This window comes from Drosophila mauritiana, chromosome X (genome assembly GCF_004382145.1).
Source record: "Drosophila mauritiana strain mau12 chromosome X, ASM438214v1, whole genome shotgun sequence".
Taxonomy (NCBI): domain Eukaryota; kingdom Metazoa; phylum Arthropoda; class Insecta; order Diptera; family Drosophilidae; genus Drosophila; species Drosophila mauritiana.
In genome coordinates, this window is record NC_046672.1 from 16,871,928 (window position 1) to 16,885,037 (window position 13,110).

The window sequence follows — 13,110 nt, forward strand, 5'->3', positions numbered from 1 at the left end:
ACAAGTGCCACGCCCACTTGGGCTCACAAAATGTGTAGAAGTATGTCCTGCATTTGATGTCCTTTTTCTAGCTACAATTATGTCCGGATCGTAGTTAAAATGCCCATGTGTTTATGGCCTGGCCGAGGATACGCAGGATTTGCTCCTCGGATTTCCGGCGATTTATTTCCGCTGATAAAGTGCGATTTGAAAAGCGATTTACACAAACAAATCTCTCTTTTGTCCGCCCAGCAACTGATTGCTTTTATGGCCATGTCAATTGTTTTGTCGCCTTATTCGCTGCTTATTTTTATGTTCGCCCTTTTTTTCGGGGGCGTTATTCCGGCTTCGCTGGCATGGGTATAATAACTTATCGAGGGCTCAACGCTTGGCTGGCTAAGCATCTACAACTTTCCTGTCGGTTTTTATTAAATTTTTGCGCCCGCGACGTTTAATAAACGAGAAATAGCTGGCATAGCACAGCGCCACATGGCGTATACTTGATGTGTCAAGCGCGGGCAGGGTGGGAAATGCGGGAAATGCGAGAAGAACCGCAGCTTAAATGGCAGTTTAAGGAAGGAACGGGGGGCTCGCAGGACGAAAGGACGCTATGTGGAATATGTCGGCCCAAACTGAATTATGAATGAACGAAAGGTGGAAAAATGCCCCAGTTGCAACTGGGAAACTGAGAGAAAATTAGAATATTTGCGCTAATTACCAAGAGAAATGGTGGTAAGCCAAAAAAACAAGCGATAAACAATAAGAATGTATAATTTATGAAACATTATTAACATTATTATTTGTGTTATGTAATAGAAAATTGTACAATTTTTGAAAACATGTTTTTCTAACTCAATTGTCGATGTTTAACTGCAGAGACTGAAGTTTAAAGAGGCAATTTATATTTATAAACGAACTTAACAGATATATAATAAATAGTAGTTTAAGCTAGTTAATTATGGAAATAGTATTTAGTAATTAGTATTTTCTGTAACAGTGCAGCTGCAGAATCCTTGCCTGCCGTGCACTTTGCACTTGTCTCCGCAAGGTCAGCGAAAAGGGGTGGCTAGTTGTAGATGGGTGGTCTTATAACGGTTGGCAAGGGGCGGTGGTTCTCGTTTGCTGCCGCTCTGAACTTGAACTTTGTCAGACCGAAAACAGATGCTCGCTGTCTGCTAAGTCGGCTTTAATTATGGCAGACAACACTTTGCACGTTATTTTTTGCTAGGATACCAAGAGGTGGGCAAACACAGCGCTTTGGGGGCGGGCTAAAAAAATACACAGGTCTTCAGTTACCGCCAAGCAATTAGAGGCGAGGCTACAAATTCTTCACACGCGCCGCACATAAATTCGCTTGGCCAAGAAAGGGACACACACAGAGGCAGCAAAAGAGACAGCAACAAAGGGACAGGAGTCGCAGAAAGAGACGGAGGGAAGTGGGCAGAAAGAGAGGGCACCACTGTGCCGTTGGAATGGTGACAAGAGTTGCCTGCATTCTGCCATATTTTCCGCTATTTATTTAAGGCCAAAACTTTTCCCCCTCAATCTTGAACAACAAGTGAAATATGATGCCAGCCTTCGCGCCTTACCTTTATGTCGTGCCCCCGCCGCCCCGGAAAATACGATATTTATATATATGGGCCGACATAATCATATTCATGACAATATAATGGCATCGTTAGATAGGCACAGGAAAGTCGCTCGCCTGGAAGTCCTAGGCAACCGCAGAAGTCGCTTTCTCTTTTTTCCACTTTGCCCAACGGCTGTCCATTAGCCAAGTCAGCGGGACCACCACAAGTCGGTCTATAAGGGGTGACCTCGGGGGTTTTTGGGAGCTGGGGGGTGCCTTACCAACGGGGGCAAATTCATAAATTCAGCGGGCCGTCAGGACACGTCCAGACTATAAAGGTTTCCGGCGCTTCCGTTGAGGTCTCTAAATAATTTTATTACCAACGCGCTGCTTACTTAATAATTGTAAACAATTATGGCAGGTTATAATGAGTAAAAAAATGTGGGAAATGTACTTGATAATTTTATATAAAAACTTCTTTTTTTCGCTCCTAATAAATTAATCTTTCCCTTAACATTACAATAAAAATTCATATATCTATATCTTTTTCCTGAGATTATCATTAAAATCACTTATAATAGGCTTAAACTTTTCCTAGTAACACCAAAATTTTACATTCTTTTTTTTTTTTGCATCTAACATATTTTTAAACAATAATACTTAGCATACTTACCGAATGCTGCTCGTTTCATATTTTTAGACATTATTTTTGGCATTTCATGTAAGTATTTTTGGGGTTTACATTTTGTTTTGTGGTGACACATATACACATAAGTACATACATATATACATACATACATATATATATTTCGGGGATTCGTGTGAGTTTTGTGGGTGTGTGCGTGTGTGTTTGAGAGGGTGGCGCGGGGAGTAGAAGAGAAAAAGAAAAAATATATAAATTCTTTTATATATATATATATGTAAATGTTTATCAAATGATTGTACACTTAACACGATGAGATTTATTTTTAAGTTTTTTATTTCTTTTTTTTTTGAAATTTGGGAAGCATGAGGCTGGATTTGTGTTGGTGTGTGTGTGCGTGTGTATTGGTCATGCAGGAAGCTAGAAAAAGACAGACAAAGGTACGGAAAATACACTAGAACAGCAAACAGCAAAGGGAAATTTCTAGGACTTACCTGGGTCAAAAGCCACCGGCAGGGAAAATCTAATAAAACGAAAAAGCTTTTGACAGGCAATCAGAGGGTTGTATTTTGCCGCTGGCAGCTGTTAAACGCTGACATCTATCGATTTTGACAATAAAATATGCGTTTCCAAAAGACAGAGATATTGGCACTCCTTTTTCCCGATTTAAATCCAAACAGAAGAAATAGATATGTAGCCAAAACCAGCTGAAGATACCCTTTCAGTTGAAGTATAACAGAAAAGAAGTCATGCATGCACTTTTAACTTCTGGTGTACACCAAAATCGCCACTGGAAGGGTAGTTAAAATAAGAGGTGAAGAACCTGAAACTTTACTCGATTGTTTGGCCCTTTGTTTCAGTTTCATTCGCATTTTCGTTTTCAGTCTCGGCCCGCCTGTTGCCAACCAAGCCAAATGTCACGTTCCGTTTTTATTTCAATTTGCAATGCGAGCTGGGAGGGTACCACAAATCTGATTTTGAACTCAATCAAGCGTGTCAGGTCCCGACTAACAGTTACGGCCATGCCACGCCACAATCGACGACGCCCATCCACCACGTTATAGCCACCGGAAAACCACAGTGGTGCGCGTGAATTGAGAAACAATTGAGAATTGAGAAATAAAATAGTGGTAATAATTCGACAAAATTATATAGCTTCTGAAATCTACACGTTTATACGGACAGAGAAACGGACGGACAAGCCGATCCGGCGAATGATTCTGATAACGAGTATATACATAACGAGATCAATTACGATGATAACGAGTATACTAACTTCTACTTGTCACATAAATCTTCGAATGTTTAATTATAATTTTTTAAATTAAATGTAATACAATTTGGTGGAATATCTACTAGACTTTCCCCACTGCGGCCAAGACTTAATGCACTGCCATCTGCTCATGTCCCTGACAATGGCTTTGGCCAATGCCTGTGGACACAACGTGCGGTGCATTTGATTCGATTAACGCCAGCCAGTTACCCATTACCACGCCGATCCCCATTCTGAGCCCCTTTGGAGATGGGCCCAGCAAATGGGGCCTAGCCACCGACATCGGTGGCATCAGATGCATCCATCATACATACATGTATCATGCAAGCGGAGGCTGGAGGCAAACTCAATCATTCATGCAACACCGAAATGTTTTGTCGCTCTGGCCGCCGTGTGCATGTCGTATCTGACGGATAGGCAGATAGATGATAGACAGATACTCTTGACCAACTCGGATCACAGTTGCGCTTCACTGGTCGTTGCCACCCAATCAGCCGCCCACATGGCAAATCAATTTGGCAAATGGCACTGCACATTTAATGCATATACACTTATGCCAGCGTCGATGTTGCGAGTCAGAAAATCATTGCGCTTCGATTAAAACTGTTTGCCCATCTTGTAAACATTTCTATAACACGCTCTTTGCGGCATGGATGCGATGTGGAAAATGCCCGAGTGGAAAATGTGGCTGGCAGTCGATGCGCAAGATTACAGATTTTCGATTTCCTTCGCCGACACACGAGCTGAGAAAAAAAAAACACATGAGCGCACTGGCGAAATCGTTTTCCTTTTAATATTTTCCCATTTTCTTCGAATCACATAAAATGGCTGCTCTGTCGTCTAAGGACTCTAAAATGCTCTTAAATGCATTTAATTGGTTTTGTAAACTCTTTTTATTGGCTTTTAAATTCTACAAAATAAATTCGTTCATAAAATTCATAAAATTAATTGATTAACTTAATAACTGCAATTGCTTTGTTCAATTTTTCCCCCTTATATAATTTATAATCATTTCGTTTTTGTATAGAACAAATAATTATTTTGCGATAATATTCAGATAGAATTTTCTAAAAATTGTTTTCTGGCAATTCCTCGGAAATTCCGTAGTAGCTTGACAAAGTTAGTTCCCAACCAATGGAAGCCGCTTAGTGGAAAGTGGGGGAAAATGCAACTGCATTGCCTTTTTTTATCATCCTTCGCCGGAATGGAAGCCCCACCAAAAACCCACCCACTTTTCTCGACACATGTTCTTTTTACGCTTTTATGGCACATAATCAAATGGTTGGATTTGGCTGTTTAATGAGCTTGTTCCACATCAACTGGCCCACACACACACATTACTAAATGTGCAACTAACCACATAGATATATACTTATATGTATATATATGTCAGATATGGAAGACATAAAAAAATATCGCATTACCACCGACCGAATGGCAAACTAAAGTTGGGTTCTTTCAGCTGGGGTGCTAATCCCCTTTCGCTATGCAGTAAAATTTATGTGCGCATTTTATTGGTTCTAAAATATAAATTAAGGAAAATGTGGGGAAAGGCAAAACGGCCACATCAAATGGGAGATGGGTATTTAAGATATGGCAAGGAGTCCGGCCAAGAGCTTTACTTTTAATTTGATTGAATTCCGTTTCGTTGGGGCCCTAATTAAAAAAGGGAAGCAGTAAAACCCGGACTTAAGCTCGCCTTCTGGGGAAAGGTCACTGAGCAATTTGGAAAAGATCTTAAAATATTCAAAATTTCCCTCTTCAGTATTTACCTTAACTTAACGCTCCATATTTCAAATACTAAATACAAAAAAGCTACAATATGTTAAGTTATTTTTTTAAGCTTACATTGTTAACAAACTACAATGCAATTTTCTATTACCATATAACTTTTAATTTGCTTACATAAATCCCAGGTCCGAGCGGGGCAACCTTATTTTTAATTTGATTGAATTTCGTTTGGTTGGCTTTTTAATTAAAAATGGCAAGCCAATAAAGCCAGACTTGCACTTACTTTCAGTTGTTTTGTGGCTTTCCCTCCGCAATTTATTTGCTCGCTCACTAACTTTCTGCAGTTGCGGGAAAACTAAAATGGAAATTGTGTGCATTGTGTTGAGGGCGGAAAATGCGGAAAACAGGCAACAAGAGCCAGCCGCTTAATTAACATTGGGGCCAAGTTGAAATCGAGTTGGCCACATCAAAGTGGAAAAGTCTCATTATCAGTTGAGGCCTGGGTCGAATCAAAAACGCTGCCCCACAAATTTGGCAACAGTAAAATGATATTTTTGCTGCCAAAATTTATATACATATGTATAACAAAAGCATCATAAATGGTTTGGATTTCAATTAAAATCTGCAGCTATCGAATCATTTCCAACAAAGATGCTCAACCTATTGACTCTCAAAACGTAATCGGCACTAATTGAAATTTAGAAAATCAAATCATCAGCATTAAAAATTAAAATCAAATTGGAATCAGCATTATTCATGGACACGTTCAACTTAATTAGCGTAACGATTTTACCTTTGTCTCATTTGTGGTCACATCACTTTCCTCTACAATGTTGTGGATATTCAGAACCATTTTTCATTTGCACTAATCTCATTCCACATTTATTTTATTTTTTATTTTATTGCTGTTGCAATCGAATGAGGAAGTAAAGCTATGGCCAAGCTGGTCGAAAGTCAACTAAATGGGCAAAAACGCAGTTCATTCAAATATATAGCAAGTTCATATCGAAGCAGCGCCGAAAATTACACGTAAAGAAAGAGTTAAATACTTACGCTTTGTGGGGGGAGGGGGACTTAAACCTAGGCTAAAATGGCTATAGTTAACCGATGTAGTTTAGTTATAATAGGAGAAAGTGAGAGAGCTTGCAACTACGTTTTAGCTAATGACAAAAATTGTGTGAGCAGAGGAAAGTATTTTCTTGTACATATTTTTGGTTTTGTTGTCTGTTGACACCCACTAAAGCCGTTCCAACTAGTTGAAGTATTCGAGAGGTGGTAAAGTGTGAACAGAGCAAAAAATAGAGCAAAACGAAAGCCAAGCCAAATATTTGTCTAGCTAAAATGCAAGAGGCAATGGACAGTATGCGCTTCAGTTTGGTTTGCCTTCTTTTCATTCTTTTTTCATGTTATAAATAAAATATTAAAATACCCTTGTAGATTTCTGCAAATTCCATAGGAATCGTAAAAATTGATGATTTTTAAAAAGCGTGTAACTTAACTGCACTTTAAAATGGTTTGTGTTGCCATATTTATATAATTTACATGATGACCTGAACAAAAAGAATATGGAATTTTGGATTTATTATAAGCTATAAAAAAGTATATAAGTTTAAAATATATAAGCTGGCAAAAAAACCTTATGGTTAATTGAAATCCTCGCATCAAAGGATGAGTGGCAAATATCTTTCTGCAAGGGTATTCGTGTATCTAAGTTCTCTACTTTTTGGTAGTTGGCTTATATATTATTTTTCTGGTTTTTTTTTTCTGTTTGGTAGTAAACATCACGCACTTTGCTACTTAGTGAGGGGAAATAGTCAATGTTTTTGTATGTGGTTTCTCTGTTTGTTCGGATGAGGGGCACTGGTAGGTGGTGGATGGTGGATGGTAGATGGTAGATGGGTGGTGTTCCATTGGTGATTCCCAATTCGTGCTACTCACCCCAATCCTGCCGAGCAGCAGGGCGTCCATTTCGCCACCGTTTTGGGCCACCGGAACTGTGGTTATCACCGATATGGTCGGCTCCTGCTGTCCACTCAAATCGACCGACATGGTTTTAATATGTATATCCCGATCGGTTCACTCAAGCCCCAGTATTATTGGGCGACGGTTATGGTTATATGCGGTTATTATTATTTTACGACTATTATTATTATTGTTATTATACACGGCGTGTGCTCAGTCGTCGTTTTGGCAGAGCGGATAACAGAAGCTGCAGCAAAATTCCACGAATGAAGCGAACTTTTAATTGATTTACTAATTGCCACTGACAGCTCAGCGTCGAAAAAGTGTAAGTGAATCAAAGCCCAAGTGGAATATTCGACTGTTAATTGGCATTGGCGCGTGCCGATGGCCACCATAAGTTGGCCAAATCCGCAAAAGTTGCCCACAACAATTACGGAAAACCGACTCGGCCGTAAAAAAAATATGTTCTCATGGCCAACTTTTGGGTGGCAGCAAAAGTGGGAAAATTCCAGCAGACCAAGTTGGTGGACAAAGTTAGTGTAGAAGAAGAAAGTATCCCTTTCATTTATCCAAGCCTTTAGTTTGAGCAGAAAAACTGTATATCCAATTAAAGGTAACAGAACTCGCAGTAATTTGAAGAGAATTTTTAAGGAAAATACAAAACATTTCTATACAAACCAATTATATTAAAACATTTCGTATATCAATGTCATTCTTAAATGCAGATAAATATTTCACACTTTATAACAAATATGTTTACTTAATCAAACAAAGTAGAGTTTCCGGGGAATCCAATCAAGTAATATTAAGAGAAATACAAAAAGCGCCCTCCTTTGATCTGCAGTTGCGTAATCCAATGCTTTAGGCCAACAATTTCAAATGAACTGCGTAAAATCACATTAGGACCTCGTGTGGATATTAACCCGCCAATCGAGTTCACAGGAAATTACCCTGCCTAGAGGGGTTTTTTAGGTTTGCAGGGTAGCGCAGAGTGCTGACAAATAACAATTCCAATAAGCCGCAATTCTAATTAAACATGACGAGCGATTCTCGAGGGACGGGGGCGAATCAGCGAAAAGCAGCGAGGAGCAGCGACCCGGCACGTCTGTCAATAAACCCGAGAAGACATATGACAACTGACGGAGCCTCTTCACAGCACCGTTCAAGAAAATAGTAGTGATTGAGTGAAGAAGAAAATGCCTATTTACAATCATATGGTAAAAGCCAGAGGCCTTTGTTTCCTAGATTAAATAGAATTTTCGAAATGACCAATTAGTTTTATAAACTTTCAACTGCTCCTCTCAGTCAGTCATTATTGCATCGAAAACATTTGTAGGGAGTGTGTATATGGTAAAACACTCAACCATATACAGGCCATATAGCCAAAGGCGGCTGCTGCTGACACGTTGAAAATTCCATTTTCAAAGCTGAAACGTCTGTTTGTCCCCAATGATTATGCCCACCTTTCCACCTGCACCACGCGTCGTATGCGCAATTTGTAAACGCTGAAAATTTGTATTAACGGCATTACACACGCTTTACGAGCAGCCAGGGAGATGGAATAAAAGCCAGAACGAGGCGACAGCAAGCAGGTAACACACACGGCAACAAAAATCAAGTGTTTTGCACTAAAAATAATAATAATCATATGCACACAGCACACACTTCATATTTCACCTTTCAAAAACTAAAATACCTTCCTTAAATGGTTTAAAAATTTACTTTCATATAACATATCTCAGATAAACTTTCTTAACTATGTTAAGTCCCACACTAGTAGGCCACATTTTCGTGCAGTGCACCTAAGGTGACAACTAAACGGCTATGAAATTGTATTTGTTTTTTTACATTTACTTGGCGCCGGAAAAGAAAATGTGTCACCTCAACTTGAACAGGCCATCAAAAACAGCGGCAGCATTTTAGCAAGAAAGTGGGAAAATAAACCAAACTGTGGCGAACTTTTTTGTTATGCCGCAAAACTTTTCGATGGTTTTCTCAATGGAAAAATGATTGAGCACATGAAAAAGATAAATGCCGGAAAGGTGTAAACTTTGCCCATGAAAATTCGCGATGCTGTGTAATTTATGAAGTGTGTTCACCGGCACACTTCATCGAAAAGCAATTCGAGTTGACAATTGAAATGATGGCGGTCAAGTGGCGGCGCCAAAGCGTTAAAATTCTCACGGAAAAGTAGATGGCAGTGACAGTGAATATGAAAATGAAAATCCAACGCTCGCCCACTTGCTAATTTGGCTTTAATTTGCATTTTAATACGCAATATTCATAATGGGTCCAAGTCAAACAACGAGGCGCATGCGTGATATGCGGGGAAACAAGAAAAAGTTAAAAGGGGGGCCGCACTCGTATCATCAGCATTAATATGCAAATCAAAAAATGGGCCCAGCAACGCACTGCATACGTAATTATGCAACCGGAACGCGGAAAAACGGAAACAAGGATTCAGATTCACATTCGCGTTTGGATTCCGGATTCCGGCGAGGATTCAGCCAACTTAACCAGACGCAGTCAACGGATCTCACACATGCACAGTGGGCTATACTTTTGAATGTGGGTATTAATAGATAATCTTTAAAAATAAAACACTAAAAATATTATACGGGTATAATCGAAAAATCATCAAAATATATTCATCATTAATCGTGTGTATAATCTTTAAGCTTTAGTTTTTAGTGCAAAATTTCTTTGATTAGCAAACATTGTAATTTAATTAATGTCTAACTTATTTTGCGATACGAATTGATTGTTTTATTCTAAAGTGCAACACCCAGTTCCGCAAAAGTACATTTCTGCATCCCCTGTCACGCCCCCTTTACCTGGATAGCCCTCCTGCCCATGTTCTCATGCATTTCAAGCTCTTTCATGGGACAGTCAACAGGGTAGCAAAACATGAGCGGGTATGCACGACAGACAGCTAGGCGAAGGAAATTGAATCAGAACAGAAGTTTCTGCACTCAACCTGTTCTTATTTGATTTTCGAATTCCCTTACAGGATATTATATTGTTGGTTAGTCTCAATTATTATCTAAGAGTAATTGTGATCATATCTAGAAATTAAGTTATCAAGCTATCTAAAAAAAATGCTAACATTTTAAATTTTTCTGAATATAAAGTTTAAGCTATAAAAAAGCTAAAAGTAAGAATATATTAGTTTGGTATACAAAGCCTTAGAACTTTTTAAGATCAAGCTAAAAACTGTTATTCGAGTGTTGATTAAATATATAAGTAAGTGTTGAACTAATGAAATTTGTAAGCCCTTAGATCATTACAATAGGTAGTAGATCCGCCCCCCTTTGAAAATGCTCAACCCGCTGAGGAGGATTGCGGTGCCACCGACAGCCAAATGGTTTTGGCCAGTCCAAGAGAAAGTGGAGTGGTAAATTATGCATGAGCGCCTCAGTGCTCCGCAAGTGCAAAAAAGCAAAAAACAAAAATGCAAAAATGCAAAAGCGACCCCCTCTAAACGCCGGCCATGTGCAATTGAGAGAACGCTTTCAACTGTCAAGTTTCCCATGGCAAAATGCAAATAATTGACAGGGACTCTCGGCAGTGCCCAAGCACCAAAACCCCATAGCCCATTGCCCAAATCCAAGATCCAAATTCCGGCATCCGGATGCGGATACGGATTCGGATTCAGATTCGCATTTGGTGGCTTTCTTGTGCATATTTACTTATTTTCTTGCCTCGTTCAAGCGCCATTAGCAGTGGCCACCAGCTCCTGGCCACTTCTTAATTTGGCTATATTTTTTTTTGCGCGCCCTACGGCTTTGTCTCCCTTGAAATAAAAATAAAAAAAATAAAAGAAAGAAAATAAAGAAATGGCCGCAACATAATTTCCGCTTTGCCTGCTTTGACCAACTTATTTTCTTCTTTTTTTTTTTTTTTGCTTAATTTTCCTACGCTTTTCTTCTAATTTTCATTTGAACTTTTCGACGACGGGCCAGAGGAAAAATGTTCGGCACGCTTCGTTAGTTGCCACTCCCTCCAGCTTTTCTATTCTCTGGCCGCTCGCAGGGCGCGAAATTTCCACTTTGTTGGTCTTAATTAAATTGCATTGAGAAGCTGGTGGGGATTCGGTGCTCGGTCTCTTGGCAGGAAGCACTTAAAGTGCCAAAGTTGGCGACACTGTGCCTCCTTTTCAATTGCTGCGGCTTCGCCCCGCCAATCGCTCATAATTACAAGACTTTTCCTCTGAATAAAGCACAGCGCATCGATTGAAATTAAGCTGGGGAAAATGCAGAACGCAGAACGAAAGTGGAGGAGCCACATGTCCCTGTAGCCAGGAAACCGATTCTAAATAAAGCGTTTAATGGGAATTCCAGGCAAATATTCTGGCTGCCACGACTACTAACAGTGGGCCAGAGAAGTCTGCTGTCTCAAGAATAAAAGAGATAAAATTTTATAATTATAGCTCAAAATGTTAAATTGATAAAACATTAAAGACATTAATTTGCATATACAATGTATATGAATTATCGCATTAAACATGATTGGCAAGCAAACAATTTTCGGGCAGTGTTCCTTTTTTGTTTTTTCAGACCGTATGCTAGATGTAAATTGAGTTTGGCTCTGGTTGGATCGTTTGACATGTTTAGCCACATATTTGCAGCTCGGATGTCACGAATGCCGCAATTGGGCGCTTAATTGAGCGGAAGGAAGGTCGACCGGAGGGGTAATTCGCTGCGAAAGTTAATTAAAATGCGCTTTTGAGTTATTCAGATTCATTTATTTATTGGCACTCGCCCGACTGCCTGACGCCATATGAGAAATGCATTTTTAATGCGACATCATTCTACACGAGGCGAGTTTTGGGCTTTGGTCAACTGCAGTCTGCACCATTAATTGCTGTGGGGTGACCTTCGGCACACGACCTACAAGCGACCTTCGTCTGCCTTCCTTGGCAGCATCTCCTCCTGCTGGAAACTTATCCCTCATCGTCCTTGCCCTTCGCCCTTCATCGCTCCGACCCCGCAACGCCCACTCCATGTCCTTGCCTCGATTCCCTGGCCACCTGCAGCAGCTGCGGGCCATTTGGGATTTGTACGAGAGCTGCAGCAGCTCCAAACGGCTAGGAAAGCAAAAAAAAAAAAATAAAGAACATGGAGAGCCATAAAAAACAGCTTCACTTGCTGTTTCGGTTTGTGCAAGGATGGCGGGGCAAGGATTGCCCATGATATCCAAGGACAACCCGTCGGCATTGACGGATTGTTTCAACAATTTGGGCAAATTTGCCCAGTCAAACAGAACAGAAAGTGAATTTTTTTTTTGGTATTTTGATCAAATTTAGACAACACCCAAACGTCTTGCACTGCTAGTGTAGACAGGCACTGAGAGAAATGCTTTTCAACTTAGCAAAACTCGAAGTATTAAAATGAAATTATAACTTCATATAAATATATGATTCGATAAAATAATTCCTCATCAATTCTGAAACTTAATACAAAATATATGACCAAATTTCTTATTTAAATATTGTTTTAGGGCCAAGAACAATACTACACTATTGCGTAATACGATTTTTAATAAGTCAAGTTACATTCAAAGTTCAGAATACTAAAAAATGTTGACTGTGCAACACTAGTGGTAAACAGCAGTGGCAATAGAAGTAGCACTCGCTGATTGCTTTCCATGGTCGACTCAAGTTAAGAGGACAGCAAAGCCGCAGGATATCTCAGTGGCTTGTTATTTTGAGAAGGCCCGAAACGGAAAACATAGAAACGGAGAAGGAATCAAAAGATTGTGTAGATTTTGGCCCATTTGAATGAACTTGGCCAGCAGAGTTGGGCCTAAAAAAACCAAAATATATGTGTTTACTTTGTGAAATTCGCAAAAATGTATTCAAGTGGATTTAAATGTGTTCCATGATTCGATTTAGCCCAATTTCTTATGGTCCTTACCATTTTTCGCCTTAGTCAGCTGAGCATTTTCGGTTCT

General features: G+C 39.6%; 1 protein-coding gene across 2 annotated transcripts in view; it reads right to left on the bottom strand.

Annotated features, from left to right (window-relative positions):
- LOC117147877 (inactive dipeptidyl peptidase 10) overlaps positions 1–13,110 on the bottom strand; it is a 79,049-nt gene that overhangs the window by 54,987 nt on the left and 10,952 nt on the right. The window contains exon 1 of one of the 2 annotated variants that reach the window (XM_033314959.1): positions 7,135–7,245. The exons of the other annotated variant lie outside the window; for it this stretch is intronic. Within the exon in view, the coding sequence (XP_033170850.1) occupies positions 7,135–7,245 (111 nt within the window). Of the gene's footprint in view, positions 1–7,134; positions 7,246–13,110 lie in introns of those variants that run through there. 2 annotated transcript variants of the gene reach the window in all.